This window comes from Aspergillus flavus, chromosome 1, assembly GCF_009017415.1.
Source record: "Aspergillus flavus chromosome 1, complete sequence".
In the NCBI taxonomy this organism is placed as follows: domain Eukaryota; kingdom Fungi; phylum Ascomycota; class Eurotiomycetes; order Eurotiales; family Aspergillaceae; genus Aspergillus; species Aspergillus flavus.
In genome coordinates, this window is record NC_092406.1 from 3,008,642 (window position 1) to 3,026,649 (window position 18,008).

General features: G+C 48.8%; 6 protein-coding genes across 6 annotated transcripts; 3 read left to right on the forward strand and 3 right to left on the reverse strand.

Annotated features, from left to right (window-relative positions):
• Positions 1-83: 83 nt before the first annotated feature.
• On the forward strand, positions 84-1,986 carry F9C07_2227939 (auxin efflux carrier; the record flags this gene model as incomplete). The annotated part of the gene is made up of 4 exons (XM_041288397.2): positions 84-372; positions 429-595; positions 663-1,864; positions 1,914-1,986. 4 exons carry the CDS (start codon positions 84-86, stop codon positions 1,984-1,986), a joined length of 1,731 nt encoding a protein of 576 aa, XP_041140840.2.
• Positions 1,987-2,204: 218 nt separating this feature from the next.
• On the reverse strand, positions 2,205-4,509 carry F9C07_1121 (putative laccase; the record flags this gene model as incomplete). Its single annotated transcript, XM_041288385.2, has 7 exons — positions 2,205-2,581; positions 2,640-3,027; positions 3,086-3,271; positions 3,322-3,476; positions 3,526-3,857; positions 3,912-4,028; positions 4,107-4,509. The coding sequence occupies 7 exons, from the start codon at positions 4,507-4,509 to the stop codon at positions 2,300-2,302; spliced, it is 1,863 nt and encodes a 620-aa protein (XP_041140839.1). The 3' UTR covers positions 2,205-2,299.
• Positions 4,510-5,488: 979 nt separating this feature from the next.
• Positions 5,489-7,674, forward strand: F9C07_1122 (putative non-hemolytic phospholipase C precursor; the record flags this gene model as incomplete). The annotated part of the gene is made up of 6 exons (XM_041284113.1): positions 5,489-5,611; positions 5,673-5,755; positions 5,824-6,599; positions 6,654-6,764; positions 6,825-7,027; positions 7,090-7,674. The coding sequence occupies 6 exons, from the start codon at positions 5,489-5,491 to the stop codon at positions 7,672-7,674; spliced, it is 1,881 nt and encodes a 626-aa protein (XP_041140838.1).
• Positions 7,675-9,248: 1,574 nt separating this feature from the next.
• F9C07_2227942 (choline kinase) lies at positions 9,249-11,947 on the forward strand (the record flags this gene model as incomplete). The annotated part of the gene is made up of 5 exons (XM_041288396.1): positions 9,249-9,297; positions 9,560-10,493; positions 10,546-11,065; positions 11,118-11,261; positions 11,312-11,947. The coding sequence occupies 5 exons, from the start codon at positions 9,249-9,251 to the stop codon at positions 11,945-11,947; spliced, it is 2,283 nt and encodes a 760-aa protein (XP_041140837.1).
• A 264-nt stretch (positions 11,948-12,211) lies between these two features.
• Positions 12,212-13,283, reverse strand: F9C07_1124 (ubiquitin carbon terminal hydrolase; the record flags this gene model as incomplete). Its single annotated transcript, XM_041288384.1, has 3 exons — positions 12,212-13,010; positions 13,083-13,177; positions 13,242-13,283. The coding sequence occupies 3 exons, from the start codon at positions 13,281-13,283 to the stop codon at positions 12,212-12,214; spliced, it is 936 nt and encodes a 311-aa protein (XP_041140836.1).
• A 354-nt stretch (positions 13,284-13,637) lies between these two features.
• Positions 13,638-14,849, reverse strand: F9C07_1125 (putative integral membrane protein; the record flags this gene model as incomplete). Its single annotated transcript, XM_041284109.1, has 4 exons — positions 13,638-14,040; positions 14,096-14,481; positions 14,537-14,647; positions 14,706-14,849. 4 exons carry the CDS (start codon positions 14,847-14,849, stop codon positions 13,638-13,640), a joined length of 1,044 nt encoding a protein of 347 aa, XP_041140835.1.
• Between the last annotated feature and the right edge of the window lie 3,159 nt (positions 14,850-18,008).

An 18,008-nucleotide genomic window follows, 5' to 3' on the forward strand; every position in this document is an offset into this window, starting at 1 on the left:
TAGTACGTCACTCCAGACTCATCACGAAATTTCCTCTGCTCATGTTCGACACACAAGTCAAACAATCATTGTTCCTCCGTTCGATGGCCATTTTTACTGCGCCCACGTCGTTTCAGAATGCTCAATCTCTCGTTCCTCGCCAGCTTTTGACCCAACACCAGATAGGCGTCTCGCCGTCCATTCTCGGATATGTTGCTCCCCATTCAAGTCATCCGTCCTTCTCGCACTTGATTCTTCTGGTCTTTGAAGCGGTCCTAGAAGTTGTTTGCGTCAGCTTGCCCGGTTACATTGCCGCCAGACAAGGCCTGTTCGATGCGGACGCCCAGAAGCTGGTCGCCAACCTCAACGTCACTCTATTCACACCGTGTCTGAGTATGTGTATGACCCTTGTGGTTAACCAGGCTGGAACTGATTTTCCTGGATCATAGTTTTTACGAAACTGGGGTCCCAACTCACTGCAGAGAAGCTTTTTGATTTAGCCATTATTCCGGTGATCTTTGTCGTCCAAACCTTGGTTTCTTACATCTGCGCACTCACCGTGTCGAAATGTTGTGGCTTCAAGAAACGGTCGGCCAATTTTGTCACGGCCATGGCGGTACGTTAATTATTGTTGAACGCGAGTGTTGCACGCAATCTATCACGCTAACACATTTCATGAATAGGTCTTCGGAAACTCGAATTCGCTTCCGATCTCCCTAGTCATGTCGCTCTCACAGACCTTGAAAGGCCTCCATTGGGATAGGGTACCCAATGATAATGACGATGAGGTGGCTGCGCGGGGTATTCTTTACCTACTCATCTTTCAGCAGCTTGGCCAGCTCGTACGCTGGAGCTGGGGTTACCACGTTCTTCTTGCCCCCCGAGAGCGCTATCTAGAGGAGGGAGAAAGAGAGCAAAGTACAACGAGTATCGAACAAGGCCGGGAGCGATATAGTGATAACCCAGAACAAGCGGATCCTGATGAGCCTTTGATCAGAAATGCATCTTCTGAGGGCTCCTCGACTGACTCAAATGACGAGTCTGAGGTATTTCACTCCGGTGAGCAGACACCAGTATTAGTACGCGCCTACTCGTACACAAAGCTGTCTCCGCAAGATACCGACCACCCTGCCCTACTTAGTGCTCCTCCACAAGGACCATTCCTACCCCGGCAAAGCACCGAAGGTGATATTTTATGTTTCCCTAGCGTTGAAGCATCAGGTGGCGATTCCGGAAAGGCCGGGCTCGGCTTCCGCTTCAGAACCTCCGTAGGTCGCCTTGGTGGTCGTGTAACCAATACCTGGGAAAGACAGTCGGGAGCCTTGTTCCAACGCCTGCCGACATTTCTTCAGAAAGTACTATCGGGAACTGTGAACGGGGTCCGCAGATTCTTCCGCGGCCTCTGGCAATTCATGAACCCTCCACTTTGGGCAATGCTTGTGTCTATCATCGTGGCGTCCGTGCCCTCGCTCCAGCGTGTATTCTTCGATGAGGGCACCTTCGTTCAAAATTCCGTGACTCGAGCAATCGAACAAAATGGTCAGGTTGCTGTGCCGTTGATTCTTGTGGTCCTTGGCGCCAACCTGGAGCGCAGTACTTTACCTGAAGACGCGCAGCAGGATATGGAACATCCCAAGGAGGAGAAGAAGCTGATCATTGCGTCTCTGGTGGCGCGTATGCTTCTTCCAACCCTGATCATGGCCCCAATGCTGGCCCTCCTGGCAAAATACGTCCCTATCAGCATTTTGGATGATCCGATCTTCGTCATCGTCTGTTTCCTTCTCACCGGCGCCCCTTCCGCGCTTCAGTTGGCTCAGATTTGCCAAATCAATAACGTATACGTGGGCGCTATGTCTAAGTTGTTGTTCCAAAGCTACGTTGTCTGGTACGTCACCTTTGAGACTGACGAAATGATTATGTACTGACCTTCACAGGATTCTTCCTTCTACTCTAATTCTTGTTATGTGTGCCATGGAAGTGGTGGAATGGGCTTCCGCCTCGTTCTAAGCTTGTCTCCGTGCTACGAGATTGACCATGATCGCTTTACGACTCGGTGGCTGGCGTTAAAAATACTCTTTGCTTTCTTACTATGTATTATTGGCGGCTGCTTCTTGCTTTACTAGATTGGCGAAATCCGTTTCAAATGGGTGGGTAGAATATTTCGGAACGGGCATACCGGAGCATACCTAATAGCATCGTTCAGCATTGAACGTTTACAAGCATTTCACGTTTGACACCTAAATTGAAATACTCAACTATGAGATATAATTTACAAGGACACCATAACAATTCACCCCATATCATATATCACCAACCCCTACTAGCTATTATACTCCCCAACATCAACCAACATTGCCATCCCACTCGCCAAATGCCAAACAATATGACAATGAAACAACCACACTCCCGGATTATCCGCCCGGAACCGCAGCACCGCATACCCCCGACTGGGAATATACACCGTATCCCGTAGCATGGCACGAGAGAGATCATACCCCGACTCAGACTCCAAACCCGGCGGACCCGAATCCACAAAAGGATTATACGAGCCCCATCCTATAGGCGCCTCATAAACCCTAAGGATATAGAAGTGATGACCGTGCTAAGACGTTTCATCAGCATATTAAGCAGCAAAAGTGCAGATAAAGAGAAGAACTCACCAGATGGAATGGATGCCCTCCCTCATCTAGATTATTCACCACCACATCAACCCATTCGGAATCAGGTACGGCGAACGAGAACTGGTTATCGTCCCATTTGTCGCGCGGGAGGGTGTTAAGTGGGGTGTCGGGTTGCGGACGCCATGAGGTACGGTTGAAGAAGCCGTTTGGGATGTTGTGGTTTATGCTTAGTTTCTGGATTTTGGTGTAGATTACCTGTGTTTGGGTGGGATTTTCAGGGATATTTGATAGCAGGGAGGGTTTTGAGGGCGTGTTTTGGAGGTCCAGGTTGTTTTCTGGGAGGGATTGGGGGAGTGATGGGGAGTGGGAGGGTGTTATGGGAAATGTTTGGGTTGGAGTTAGGGCTATGTTTGGGTAGTTGAAGCAGCTGGTGTTTTTGTGTCGTTAGTGTTGGTTTGATTTGGGATTGGGGTTAGTGGACGTACTCTCGGTCTAGGTGGATTGTTAGGGATGTGAGGTCTTCCTTTGAGGGTTGGAGGATGACGTCCATGCGTTGGCCTGGGTAAAGGATTCCTGCCGATGGGGCTTCTTGAGGTTCGACTTCGGTGCTGTCTACTTGGATTAGGGTTAGGGGTTTGTTTTCGAATGATAGGGTGAATCCTGCAAGGGAACTGTGGGGGTGTTAGCTTTTGGTTACTTTGAAGTGTGATGGAGGTAGTACCCGGTGTTGACCACGCGCAACCTAAAGGATGTGTCTATGTCTGATAGGTACGAGAGGTTGGCCTGTTGTTCAATGCAATCCACGGGTCTAGCAGGCACGGCCATAGAGCAGTCGAAGCTTCCTGCCCCGTTGATTAGCAGCGAGTCAGGCACTGGCTACACTGTATTAGTGCTGATTCGCATGGTGACATGCATACTAACATACCTCATTTCCGAAAGATGCGATGCTCATGTACCAGGCTAAGACCTGAGCACCAGGCTGATGGTACCAATCCCCGATCAACAGTAGGAACTCTCTTTCGTACCCGTACTGCAGGGACTCGGCGCTGTCACGGGCCATGAGTCCGCGAACAGTAGGCCGGGAAGAAGGCGCATGCACAACAAAGCCGCCGTATAGGCCATCCGCCCTCGAGGTTCCGGTATGGCCATGGTACCAAAAGGTGCCACTTTGGTCTTGGGGAATAGTCAGGTTGTACATGAAGGTCGATCCAGGTGGGATGGCATTCTGTGTCACTCCGGGAACACCATCCATTGTATCTAGAACGTCAGTCTTATGATCATCCTAGGCATATGTTGAGAAGAATGACTTACTATGGACGTGAAGCCCATGCCAGTGGATAGAGATTGGTTCACCTTGTAGTGCATTTGTGACATTGATTAAAAGGGTATCGCCAGAACAGGCCTCAATAGTCGGACCCGGGAAGATACCTATCTTTAATATCGTGATTAACGTACTGTATGTACAATACTTTACTACAGCTGATTTCTATGAAACCAAGATCTTACCGTTGACAAGGTAGACCTGCTTCAACACCCCATCTGGTCGAAGATAATCCTCAGCGACCACCCAGTCAAGGTGTTGTGTCACTGCTCCCCGATATACGTGGTCCTCTGGATGAAGCTCTATACTCGGGCGAGCTAAGTCAGGGTTGTGTACTTGGGAATGTAGCGTTTCGCCATGGTGAACTTTAGTGGAGGATAGTACGGAGCGCAATGGATCTGGTGTGGTGAACTGTTGGAGGAATAACAATGCACTGAGAATGCATAAAATCAGCGGACAAATCACAATGCCGCAAGGCCAATATTTTGTTGTTCTTCTGGCAGGCGCATTTTGAGAGCCAGTGTCCGATTCATTCCGTTCTGGGGTCTCAAAAATTCTCGATTTTCGGCGACTGGGCTTTCTCTCCATTGTCTGCTTAGTAGTTTTCCATCAGGTCGCTTGGCTTCCGAATAGCCTTCTCTTAAATGGTCAGCACATTATATTGCATGGTTCGCTTATAATAGTGGGGAAAGTGAAGGGAACGTTACATGGGATATGTAGATCCGTCATATAATCTGTGCGGAGTATGTCTGTAGTACCGATCATGACACAACCAAAACATTAATCGTAATAAGAAGGTTCAAGTATCGGATGATTGAATCAGAGATTTTGGTAACAGTAATAAATCGTTCTTCATTCGGCTCTAGAAGTTCATTTTCGGCACATTTCTCCCGTGATCTCAATCACTACTCTAACTGTTGGATTCAGATGCATGAGATAGTTATGCGGATACTCTAACTCGGAGAATTATAGTTCTTTGATATTTGATCAATTAGTATCGTTTGGTCCTCGGGTCAGCATTCGTTCGGATCTGTATTGCTTGTCAATTGACGGATTACTCGGAAAGTGTTGGGGTCAAGAAAATAGATCGTCAGGCACTAAAGCTCGCGGTAAATTAAATTGTCTTGAGATATGGCCCCATCGTACTCCATTGGTTGATGGTTAATCATCCAACCGAATGCAACACGTGCCTATCTCAATGTTCTAACCGAGGAGACCAACGAATACTAAACAACAACTCCGCATCATCTTGCATTCCCATTGCAACTGTGTCACGGCCTAGTCAGAAAGCTTGAATATCGGGTGGGTTATAATTTCCGCCATGATGAAACTTACCAATGGCGATGATGCGGCATCTCAATGGCTCGTCAAATCCGGTCTACAACGTGCATCACGTTTCCTCTGGTTGTTTCCTTGACTAATGCTGCATTTGTTGCATCGGCAGGAGCCGACAGGTGCGTATGTAACCTTCAAAGGTATATCTGTCGGCCATTACCAAGATGCTGTTGGGTCGAGTCTCTGGATTAACTCGACGCCTCTCTGCTCGTGTTCAAGATAGCACACCATTATGTCGATGCTCTTGGGTGTGACATTGGCCATGCTCCTTGGGAGCAGGCCTGCTCGTGCTGGTTCCTTGAAAGACATTGACCACGTAGTCATCTTCATGCAAGAGAATCGAAGCTGGAATAACGTATGTGCTGTCCACGTTCTAGACGTGCTCCCGCAGGACTATTGACTAATCTCTTGTGCAGTACTTTGGTACTATGGCAGGCGTTCGAGGCTTCAATGACCCCAACGTACAAGTGAATGATGATGGTTTATCCGTCTGGCATCAGTCAGTTTTAAGAGCACATGAATAGTTATAAGCTATAGATAATAGCTAACTCACTATTACGCGTATAGAAAGGTGGATCCCTCCATGTCCGAAAATGCAACGACCCTTCTCCCGTGGTATCTGGGATACAAAGGTGGAGACTGGAATGATGCCATCCAATGTATGGTAGCAGGAAGCAACGGGTATGAGGACAACCAAGCATCCCTCAATCACGACTTGAACAACAACTGGGCGCGGAACAACACGCCCTGGAGCTGGGGTTATCTCAAGCGAAACGACATCCCGGTCCAATTTGCCATTGCGGAGGGCTGGACTGCTGGAGATATGTACCAAGAGTCGCAGATCACATCTACTAACCCCAATCGCGTCACCTTGGTGAGCGGCTCTGTGAACATCCCAGGAAGCCCCCAGGCGTCGGACCAAGGGGGTCCTTACATAGACAACAACGAAACACCTGGGTGTGATACGGACAACATCAACTGCTATCCTCTCAAATGGAAAACTATCTTTGAGATTTACGAAGAGGCTGGGGTCTCATGGCAAGTGTACCAGGAGAAGAATAACTTCGATGACAACCCTCTGGCTTGGTTCCAGCAGTACCAGAATGCATCTGCATCATCACCTCTAGCCAAAAAGGGCCTGTCATACCTGGGTCTCGACGCATTCTATAAGGCTGCCGCTAATGGAAGTCTCCCGGAGGTCAGCTTCATCGTCGGTCCTGCCGAATTGTCAGAGCATCCACCCTACATGCCAAAGGACGGTGCATGGCTTCAGAAAAAGGTAGTGGATGCGGTGACGAAAAGCCCGAAGTACTCATCAACTCTGTTAATTATCAGTTATGACGGTAAGGGTGGCCTATCAACATCGACCTGTTCAAGCGGCGACTGACAACTTTTAGAAACGGGTGGTTTTGGGGACCACGTTGTCCCTTATCACTCCCCGGAGGATACTCCAGGCGACTGGATGACAGACCCCTACGGAAAATTCGGAAAGATTTATGTCGGTCCAGGTGAGTTCTGCGATTTTTGGCAAAGAGACGACCACCGTGCTGATACCAGATGACCTATAGGCCTGAGAGTTCCTTTCTATATGATTTCTCCCTGGACACGGGGCAGCCGCGTCTTCACTGAGCACGCGGATCATAACTCACAGATCCTTTTCATCGAGCAATGGTTAAAGGCCAGAGGATATGAAAACGTTGAAACACCGGAAATGGTGCAGTGGCGCCGAGAACACATGTCAGACCTCGTGAGCGCGTTGGACCTGGACCACGTATGTTTGTAGAGAGCTCACATTCATGTCAACAGGATGCAGTCTAACGCTTCTTCCATCAGCCTGATACCAGCCTGCCCACTTTGCCGGATGCAGAGGAGCCAGCCACGCTCCTGGGCAACTACGTTGGTTCGTCCAACTGCCAAGCTAGTCATCCAACCCAGAGACCACCCGTACCATATGGCCAGCAAAGTAACGTCAGCGATGCCTTGTGGTTCGAGGAAGGGTACAAAGAGGTAGTAGGTTACCTAACTGAAGGTCGCTACTTGGTGTTTGAGAAATCTGGCTATGCTCTCACTAATGCGGGCAATGCCACCCGAATTAGTAGCAGCCGCACTGGCTCGGGCTACGGTGATAAGAAACAACGATGGGTGATCCATTACTCCGGTGGTCAACAGAGCGGGGTGTTTCACATCTCTAGTGCCCTAGATGGCAAATGGCTCGGACCAAAAGGCACACTATTGTCTAGCAACCAGGGTAGCCAGGCGGCGGACGTGAAAATCACTTTTGTTGGAAATGGCCAAGGGTATACATTGCAGTATGCTGACTCCACACCCATCGAGATAGACAGCAAAGGAGCGTTGACTCTGCAGAGACGCGAAACATCTGAGGAGGGCTATAAGGTTTGGAGTGTAAGCTATCGCTAGGCTCTACCAAAACGGCGAGGGGTGGCGACAGATCTCAGCGTGATATATAATATCAGAAATAGCGAAGGTATCAATAACTGAGGAAGAATTGGGTTAGTATACAATAAGTTGCAGTACTTGGCATATGTCTGTAACCGCCGGAAGCTCCACACATATCGCTCTTCAGCACGTGTTTAAGAATAGTGCATGATTGTGTGATTTTTGCATTTGCACGCGTACCCAAAGATAAATTAAATGCATTATACGCTTTGAGGAGAATGGTGTCGTTTTCTGATTGGCGTGCTTGGCATTCTGCAAGGCAAACATGCCTCAGGCTGCCGGAGTCCGTGACCATTTCCCCTCCTTTAAGAAGTCGGGGTCCTTCCCCTCTCTCTTCCAACCTCATCCCAATACCTTTTTCTACTACTAGAACCACACATACTCCGGATGACCCAGTGCCCTTGCAACCTCCGGTCAAGTATGGCACGATTAATTGTTTTCCCTATGCGACAAATCTCCGTATGTATTGCTGGTGACAGCCTGAAGAATGACACAATATGGTTCTTAATAGGTAGCCAGGCATCGTGTACGATGATTACGATAGAAGTACTTGCTAATGACTGATCTGAGTTGACTGCTACTTTCTACTACTACATAGCTTTTTCTCTTCCCATGCGACTACTGCATCGTACCTGGAACCATACTTCCGAGCAGTGGGGACCCTATGCGACAAACTCTCAGAAGATATACTACTACTAGTCGGTCGGCTTATCTCGTTCAGTCTAGAGTACGGTTATCGCCGACTGGCTGCCACCTTATTATACTTTAAATCACAGACCCTTGGCCTGGAAGACAAGCAAACATGACGACGCTCTTCGACATCGTGATTGGTGATTGGTGTTTGCCCCCTTCCTTGGGACACAAGAATAATAACATAATAACATATACTTATCGACATAGTATATGGCGTTTTGTTGGTTTCTTCTCGCTTGAGATTTTGATTTTGCTGCCTGAGAAAATGCGGTGGGACATGTCACCTGAGGCACTAGGCCGTCCGCAGCAGTGCAGCACATGTCCCGTTCCCTTTTCTCACTCTTTCACTTGATAAGCCTTTTTTTCTTCGTTTCTTTTTGAATTTTTCTTTTTCGCCACTTATCTTTAGCCTGCATCATCATTGCATTTCTGATTCCATTCTCTCTCCTTCGCATCAACCATATCCTGCTACCCGTTGATTCACCAATATCACTATCATCTCGGTTTTTAGCATTCTTATCGCAAGTGGAAACTGTTGAGACAGAATCGCCGAGAGTTGGTTCATCCTATCGGGGACCCCACTTGGCGAACTAATCCACAATCTTTTTAGGGGTCCTCACTTCGCTCTCTGTCCACGTCGTCGAATCCGCAAGTTACCCAGTCTTTCTTCGCATTTCTATCTCTTGTGATCTTGACTGGCCCGAGTGTCTCCCCGTGGGCCACTCCAGGGAACCATATATAGCCGAAGTGTGACCAGCTTCCCCTCTCTAGGTGTGAAGCTTGGGCTACTCTCTGTCTCAGGGTCCATTTTGTTTGGCTCGAACTGTTGCGTGTCCGTGGATATGCCTTCCTTCACCGACCACAACGGGGACTCTGGTCCTGATATTGAAGGTAGGCAGAAGGTTTTTAACTTTGCGGTTACCCTTCCTTTCCCATCGTCCGATTGTAGTAGTAATAATTTCCCGAGGTTCTGCTCTCGGATCAGATGATCTCATGCCCACTGCGACTCAACAATCACCCCTGCTCCTCAAGCACCTTCTATTTTTGTACTTTCTAACTGGGGCCAATAATATCGTTATCCCTTGCGTCCTCTCGTTCTTCCCTTTCGTGCCGCAGCCTTGATTATTGATGGATTCTAATCAATTTTCAAAAGGATTTCAACCGATTTACGGTACCGGTCTTAGCATCACCTCACTGCAGAAGGCCCGTCACGCAAACGGCAATGGGAATACCGCAATTGCGCCCGACTCCAGAAAGCATCATCCTGCCATAAGCAAAAAGGCAACCGCACGCCCACCACTCTACCCCACAGCGCCATTAAGCAGTCAATCTAGTGCCATAAGCGAGTCAGGTGCACGGGATGAACAAGAAATGCAGAACGGCGAAGAAGATCCGCAGAATGCCCTTTTCCACCAGGTCTTGGAATGGCTTCAGCGTGAAAAATCTAAACGGAAATCTCCCAAAGTAAAAGCGCATGCACAACCAGATGGTTCGGGTAGCGATGGGGATGATGAGGATGATGAAGACGCTGGTAATGGGGATGGTGGCAACTCGGAGAGGACAACTTCTCATGGGGCCGACAATGTATTTGCCTTAGACAAGCTGGAGAAGATCCTCATCCAGTACGCTGCTTCACGCAGTGATGGCGCTGCGCCTGCTTATCCCGCTCGGCGGTCAACCCGCCGGCGTCATGTGAAGGGCCTACGGAGGGGTTCTGCCTCTGAATCTGATTACCTAGATGGCGACTCAGCTGCTCCCAGTGTTGATGCGACATTAGACAACTCTAAAACCCTCGCGTACAGCGGGGGTGGTGCCGAAGATGACGAGAATGAAGAAGGTGCAAATGCCAGGCGGGCCCTGGATCGGGAGGCTTGGTTTGTATTCAAAAGTGAGATACTGCGTATCACTCACACGCTACAACTCAAGGGGTGGCGGAAGCTGCCGATGGAACTCGCCAGTGATGTAGGAGTAGTTCGACTGAGCGGTGCGCTAACCAATGCTGTGTATGTGGTCACGCCGCCTCAGAATATCCCTCCCCCCAGGGCCGAAGATGGCTCTTACAGCCTCGTTCCCAGGAAGCCCCCACCGTAAGTGCTCTGGCGATATCTCAGAAACAGGCTCAATTTAACTCGCAACTAGGAAGCTGCTTCTGCGCATTTACGGGCCCCAGGTGGATCACCTCATCGACCGGGAAAACGAACTGCAGATTCTACGTCGTTTGGGGCGCAAGCACATCGGGCCCCGAGTGCTGGGAACTTTCAATAACGGCCGCTTCGAAGAGTTCTTCGAGGCCCGTCCTTTGACTCCAAAAGAACTGCGCGATCCCGGGACAATGAAGCAAATCGCAAAGCGTATGAGAGAGCTGCATGAGGGCATTGAGTTACTCGACAATGAGAGGGAGGGGGGACCGATGGTATTTAAGAACTGGGACAAATGGGTGGACCGCTGCGAACAAGTCACCAACTGGTTGGATAAGGAAATCCAGTCCAAGCACAATGATATTAAAGCAGTTGCAGAACCTTGGCGACGCCGAGGCTTTGTCTGCGGTGTTCCGTGGCCGACGTTCAGGAAAGCCGTCGACAGTTACCGAAACCACCTCATAAACAGCTATGGTGGCATGCAGGAGATCAAGCGGCAACTTGTCTTTGCCCATAATGATGTAAGTTTTGTCTTTTCTCCAGAGATCCTGTGGACCAAGGCTGACTATGCAGACTCAATATGGTAATCTTCTTCGAATGGAACCTAGTTCTGAGTCTCCTCTCCTTCGGCCGGAAAATGAGCACAAGCAGCTGGTTGTCATTGATTTCGAGTATGCATCCGCGAATCTCCCTGGATTTGAGTTCGCAAACCATTTTGTAAGTCCCTGGGTGCTGCAGATATCGTTTCTCTTTTGCTGACCAGATAGACCGAATGGTGCTACAATTATCACGACCCAGAAAGATCCTGGGCATGCAGTAGCAGAGACTTCCCCACCCTGGAGCAGCAACATCGCTTTATCAGTGCTTATTTAACACATCGACCTGGCTTGGCCGTGCGGTCATCTCCATCTATAACCCCACTCATGCAAGCAGGAGAACTTGCTAACATCACTTCACTCGCTCCTTTGGACCTGGACGCAGGACCTGATGTGGACCAACAGAGCTTGGTAGATGCTGAGAAGGCCCAGGAGGACCGGACGGAAGCGGAAATCCGATCACTAATCAAGCAGGCTCGGCTCTGGCGTGTGTTCAACTCAGCGCAGTGGGTGGCATGGGGAATAGTGCAAGCGAAGGTGCCCGGCATGGAAGAGGGCATCGCAGCCGATGCTGCGACAAATGGCCATCAAAACGGCGCCAATGGCACAGAATCCGAGGGGACTCCTTCAACAACCCCTCCACCGGATACTGATGTGGAGGAAACAGATGAATTTGATTATCTTGCTTATGCCCAAGACCGGGCCATGTTCTTCTGGGCAGATTTGTTATCATTAAACCTCGTTCGGGAGGAGGAATTGCCTGCAGCTTTGATTCAACACATTAAACCCCGCATTATCGACTACTAATACGGCCTGTCACATTCAAAGCAGGCACTCCCTAATTATTGGTGTCCAAACTGTCTTCAACATTCGGCAGTGCGGCGTTATTGATGACTCACGATGTACATACATACACTAGCTTTGACAGCATTACGGGTTATGCCATGAATACCATCAAATTGATATTGCCTGGCCGTTATTATCGTGTACATCCAGTATATCACGTAAAGCACATAATCTAGAACGACCAAGAGGGTAACAAGAGAAGAAAAGACAGAAAGATAGATAGAATCACCGTCTCAATCTCCTCTCCGTCTCCCCTTTGGCCTTCTGAACCCACTCATCAAACTTCCCCTCCTTCTCCTTCATCCCAACGACCCCCTTCAAAACCTCCCCAATAAACCCAACAAAATTCGACCTCCGCAGAGTATTTTCCCAATCCCAAGCCCTCCTCTTCCTCTCCTCCCTCTCCAACATCTCCACATCCCCGATCTCCCTCGCCCTCATCCTCAAATCCCTCACAACAGCCATGAGATTAAACCTCGTCTCCCCCTCAGGATACCTCGCAATCCTCCTCTGCAAAACCCCAATCACCTTCTCCGGAAACCCCTCCGCATCACACTCCCCATGACTAATCGGATACGGTTGCAAACCATCCAACTCATACAACGTCCCATTCACCGCCGTATACCCAATAAAATGATACACATCTCCTTCCTCGTCTCTCGCGGTGCGCACCGTCTCATCGACAAACGGACTCGCCCGCGCAAACGCATTATGCGCCGTCCTCACCGTCTCGGAGTTCGAGAGCGCCTCACCGCGCAGATCCGCCGGGAACCCCGTCGTGAAGTCCTTGAAGGACCGGAGCTCATTTCCGATGTCGATGGGGTACGGCGTGGAAGAGGGACTGTCTTGGTTGAGGATTACGGAGAGGATGGCTTGCGTGCCGCAGGCGTTTTGGATTGTTTGGGCCGCGAAGAAGAGGTTCTCTGGCGCGGTTTTGTCGTACGTTCCGTCTATGGGGGCTTCGGGTGTTGTAGGGGTTTGGTCGCGGAGGTATTTGAAGAGGAAGATTACGCCGTAGACGGGGCTTTTTGGGGTATTTCTTGTTAGTTATGGGGCCTGATGGTGGGTTTGGGGGTGAAGGTGGGAAGGTATGCACCTTAGTGAGCGGATGGTGTCGGCGTCTAGGGAGATGAGTTCTTCGAATTGGACGCCTTTTACGCCGAGGTTTTCGATTAGGGAGGTGAAGACGCCCTGGATTTTAGAGAGGGGTTTGTTAGTCTTAGTTGTGTTAAGGGTGGGTAGGTAGTAGGCGTACTTCGTCTGATTCGATTGTGCTCCAGCCGCCTGCGTCGGCCATTTTTGTTGAATTCTGAGGATTGGGTTTGTGTACTGTGTCTATTATATGGTGTAAGGTGTCTAATGAGCGACGCAGGATGAATGATTCAACGATTGTGTATATGTTGTTGGATGGAGCTTTTCAAACTGCTGATGACGATATCGCAGTTTGGGTTGTGGGTGTTTGTTTCACATGCAAACAAGCTCTGCGGAGCGTTCCTTAGTAAGGACCATGTTGTGCCTGAGGCGACAAGAAGTGCTGTTCTTCTTTCGCGGTTCTAAATTCGGGGTATTACTAGCAATTGGGGTATATATCATAACTATGTACATGAATGGTAACACACATTAACATAAAAAATCATGAAAATTATGCAAATTACGCAAGCTCGACTTGGAACGAACGCTCGACCTTCATGCCCTGGTACAGCGGCGTGATGCTCTCTGTACTGACATTCTGCATCGACGGCTGACGACCGGTAATGGTCGTGGACATGCCATGGTATCCCCCGGTTGTGTCCGCCCAGTGATGTTTGTCACTATTATTAGCAACGCTCGACAATGGGTAGCTGTTCTCAGTGGGGCGTTTGCGACTGCGAGAGCCGGACGTCGTGTCGCGCAGGAAACGGAAAATTGGACGAAGGGTCGCAAGAGAGCTGGCGGTGATACCCACGCCAGTCTCGATATTCGAGCAAATTGACACCGCATGGGTGGCGTGCAAGAAGTCTGCATGTTTATAGGCGGATAGGTACGGTATGCGGACGATGACGGTAGCACCAGCACTATTGTAGGATTAGAGAGAAAGCTCAAGGCCTAGCCTTGACTAGGAATACTCACATGCAGCCCAAGCCCATGATTCCCGCTAGGGCAATCTTCGTCCGCCAATTCATTTGCAAATTCCAAACTATGAAGCACGGTAATAATCCGAGAACAAAATCGGCAATCGCAGCCACAACGCTGGCTGTATATGCTATCCCCACCAACGCATTGGGGTCGATACATTTGCCACTTTTTGTCAAGCGATTCCAGAAAAAGTCGACTGGGGTACATTCGAAGATGCTGACAAGGACAAACATCGTCCCGACAAGGAGCGTCAATGCGCTGATAGTGTACAGGATCACGGTGTGGATTTTGTTGGGAGTAATACGAAGAAGGGTCATGGCGATGGAAATCTTTGCGATAATGGCAGTAACTAGGTAAAAGTTCTGCCCAAGCCACCAGTACTACATGGTATGTTAGGCCATAAAGGGGATGGGGAGCTGATCAGTAAAAACGCACCAGTAAAGCGTATCGAAGGTAACCCGGCTTGTCCATAAACCAGGTCATCTGTTGTCCGAACCCGTACTTAGCACCAGCGAAAGTGCAGATGGCAAACGCCAAGTTGAAGATCTAGAAGTATTGCTACTATTAGTCACGATCCATGCTCGAATAATACCACCAGACTTACCATTGCCACCACCATTGTGGCGTCGTCCTTTCCGAATGCCCGCACAACACGCAACCGCACAAAACACCTCAAGCACATTGATATCAGAGATATTCCCACAGACACCGCGGTGGCGATGATGATCGATTTACTGCGGTAGTTCATTTTAACGACGATATGGTGGCGCCTTGAAATGAGCGACGAGACACCAAGGAGGGGCTTTTCCTAGCCCACGTCTTATACGCACATAAGACCAATTACAAAACTGCGGTCCACGGAGATTTCAGAAGATAGTGCGGTCGAGCGTCGACCTTATATGAGGTTGTCGTTCAGTAGAAGAAACGAAGGTCTGAGCGGCAATGACCCTGACTCAACCCTGGGGTCAAAATTTCATTAAGCTCGATGCAGAAACAAAGCATGGAGGGTGTTTAACTGCCATGTGGGCAGAGACAACTATAATGTGGGAAAGGGCGCAACCTTCCCTATTACCGGGCGGAGCTCTGAATAATGATCTGCAGGTAGTTAAGGTTTTTTTTTTGAGCCTGCCTGGTAATTGGGTCTGGTGGGCTGCTCCATGAACTAGCATTGGGTTCATGTAAGTATAAACCATGGTTTGGCACGGCCATTGGCGGATATCTCAGGCATGGACCACTAGGCGTAAATTCGGCACAATATCACCGGCATTGAAACTCAATCAGGCCAACTGATACAGATGTGGAGCACAGCGTGTGCCGGTAACCAGCAAAATCGGAGAAGTTCCGCCACCATGGATGAACGACAGGCAGTTACAAGTCATGGTGTAATCTGACATTGCATGCAACATATGGGAATCAGTATGCCAAGTGACTACTTTTGGTCTGCGATAGAAGGCAAACTGTATTGGTCATCAATAACTTCAAATATGAGGACTTGAAAAGCTTAGTACTTACTAATTATCAGATAGTGAGCGCACATGCCGGAAAGCCATGCGAGATCCACGCTCGCCTCCACCTGCCCGGAGTATCAAGGAGCTAGGGCAGCAGATCCCCCTTTTTGGCTTTTGGAGCACGAATAGCACGAACCCGATGGAGACGGTGCCCCTTATGCGTTCCTGTTTATAATGACTGATCAGGAACGTGCACGATGCCCAAAAAAGTGATCTATTATATGAGATCGACCACTATCGAAAGTCTGTGAGGAAATAAATGGTGATGTAATGTGGTGGTTCATTTTGCCTTCGCCCGAAAAATAGAGTATGGCTCACGTGGCTACGCTAACTGCCAATAGTCTGGAACCGGGGCAAGGGAAGATCTCATGTACCCCATAATGAACAAATCGCATACTCCGTATACAGAATAACCCCTCAATTTAATTGATGACCAACGATTAACGCTGCTGGTTCCATGTCTAGCGGCAGAACAACACCACATTCAAGTGCCGAATGTCCTGCCCTTGGTAGTTTTCACTTCATGGCATCTCCTGACTTGGTCCAGTTTCCCTTCTTCTAATACTCCCCTCACTCTCCACAGCCGCGCAATCTACTCCTCAGGGTCCTATTCTGTGTCGATCGGCCTCCCTACGAACCCATTACACTGCATAATTGCAATCGCTTTGCCAGGGACTGCAAACTCATCTATCGAAGCCTCAAGCACGGTGCTATCTAGATCGCAGTAGTAACTGCTAGCCGTCCGACCGAGATTAACACTCCACAAAGGCTCAATTTCGAGACACTCCGTTGTCAATATGCTATACCGATATCTTTCCGAGTGTCAAACGTGAAGACAGTACGCACGATCGTGTGCAAAGGGTTCCAGGGCCACAGGTCAATACCTCGAGAAGTGCAACCCAATGGTCCGAGATTATAATGGGGACAAGATCCTTCTTCTAAACTATTGGGTTCCCAGCAATACTTAGACGATCCGGCCAGATGGCCCACGTTTACGTCTGTAGAGCATGGGCTCCTTCTGCTGGTGACTTGGAGGTTGCCTCTGGACGATCAAGTAACTATTCTGGTACATATATATTTGTTTAACGATTCTAAAGTGAATCATTCAATGGCCTCTATTACATACTCAAGGTCTTGCGCTATTTTCATATACTCGCCACTTTTCATATAGTGCCCTCCCTCAAACTAAATGCTAGAGCAGATATTGAGAATTTCTATGAGGGCTCAACATGCTGGCAACCTACAATCTAAAAAGCATTTGGAGCGGTGCCTCCCATTCAATGAGTGCCTTATCGACTATCACTCAGCATCACGATATGAATCGATTTGGTGACTTCTCCCAATAGTTCGAGCTTCTTATCCCTGAGAACACAGTCCCAGCTTAAGGCATACAGTCTCAGATCCAATTATCCAGGCTGACGCTTCCTGGGATTACATATATACAGGAAGTCCTCTGACACATTAGGTCGAGTCCTTATTTGGTCTGCATGTCACCCTCAGCATATACCTTCAGATCGATCCACCCTATATCGGGCAAGTTTGCACATGGACACAGAAGCTAACAGGGTGCGGTGCACGTGTATGAAGCAGTCATGCAGCGAGAACAAGATATCTTGAAGTACCAGTTTCCCATATCCTCAGGCAGGAAACTCCTCGTTTCTCTAGAGCTCTCTGTTGGTCTTAGACAGCCCATGCCTGGTTTGCCACATTTAACACACTGCCATAATCGAGACTTACAGTCGATGCACTATGTGGGAAAGACATAGCTCCATCAAGTATTCTAGTATATTCGAAACGTAGCAGGATTGATCTTTACGGGCTTGTTCTGAGCAAATTGAACTTGTGCTCGAGTAAGATACATACTTGACCAAGAAAACGATCTTCCATTCGTAGAGGACGCCGGAGACACTTCGAGATTATTAGATGTGTGAAGGGCACACCGTCTTTAAAGTACTGATCGCATCGGGACAATGATGATACTCGATTCGATGTTCTAGCATCTCTCAGCCATGGCGAGATAACTATTTCCTGCACCGGGAGAGTACAACTAGTAAATCCCTATACTCTCCTATACTTTTCAAATGTACTCTTTATGAGAACTCACCGCAAAAAGCAACCTCCCCCACCATTCAATCTACATAGAGAAAACAATAACGACCAGCCACAAGACAAAGCATAAAATCCCCATACATCAACAACACCACACCAAACCACACCACCAAAGTAGAAAAGAAACCAAACCAACCCTACCACCCACATTATATACCACCAACCCTCCACTCCAAACCCATCATCATAAACACCACAACCCAAACCACAAAAACCACCACCAAAATAAACCCCATATCCCACACTAACCACAAACCCTATAACAACAACCAATATAGCCCTACCTAGCC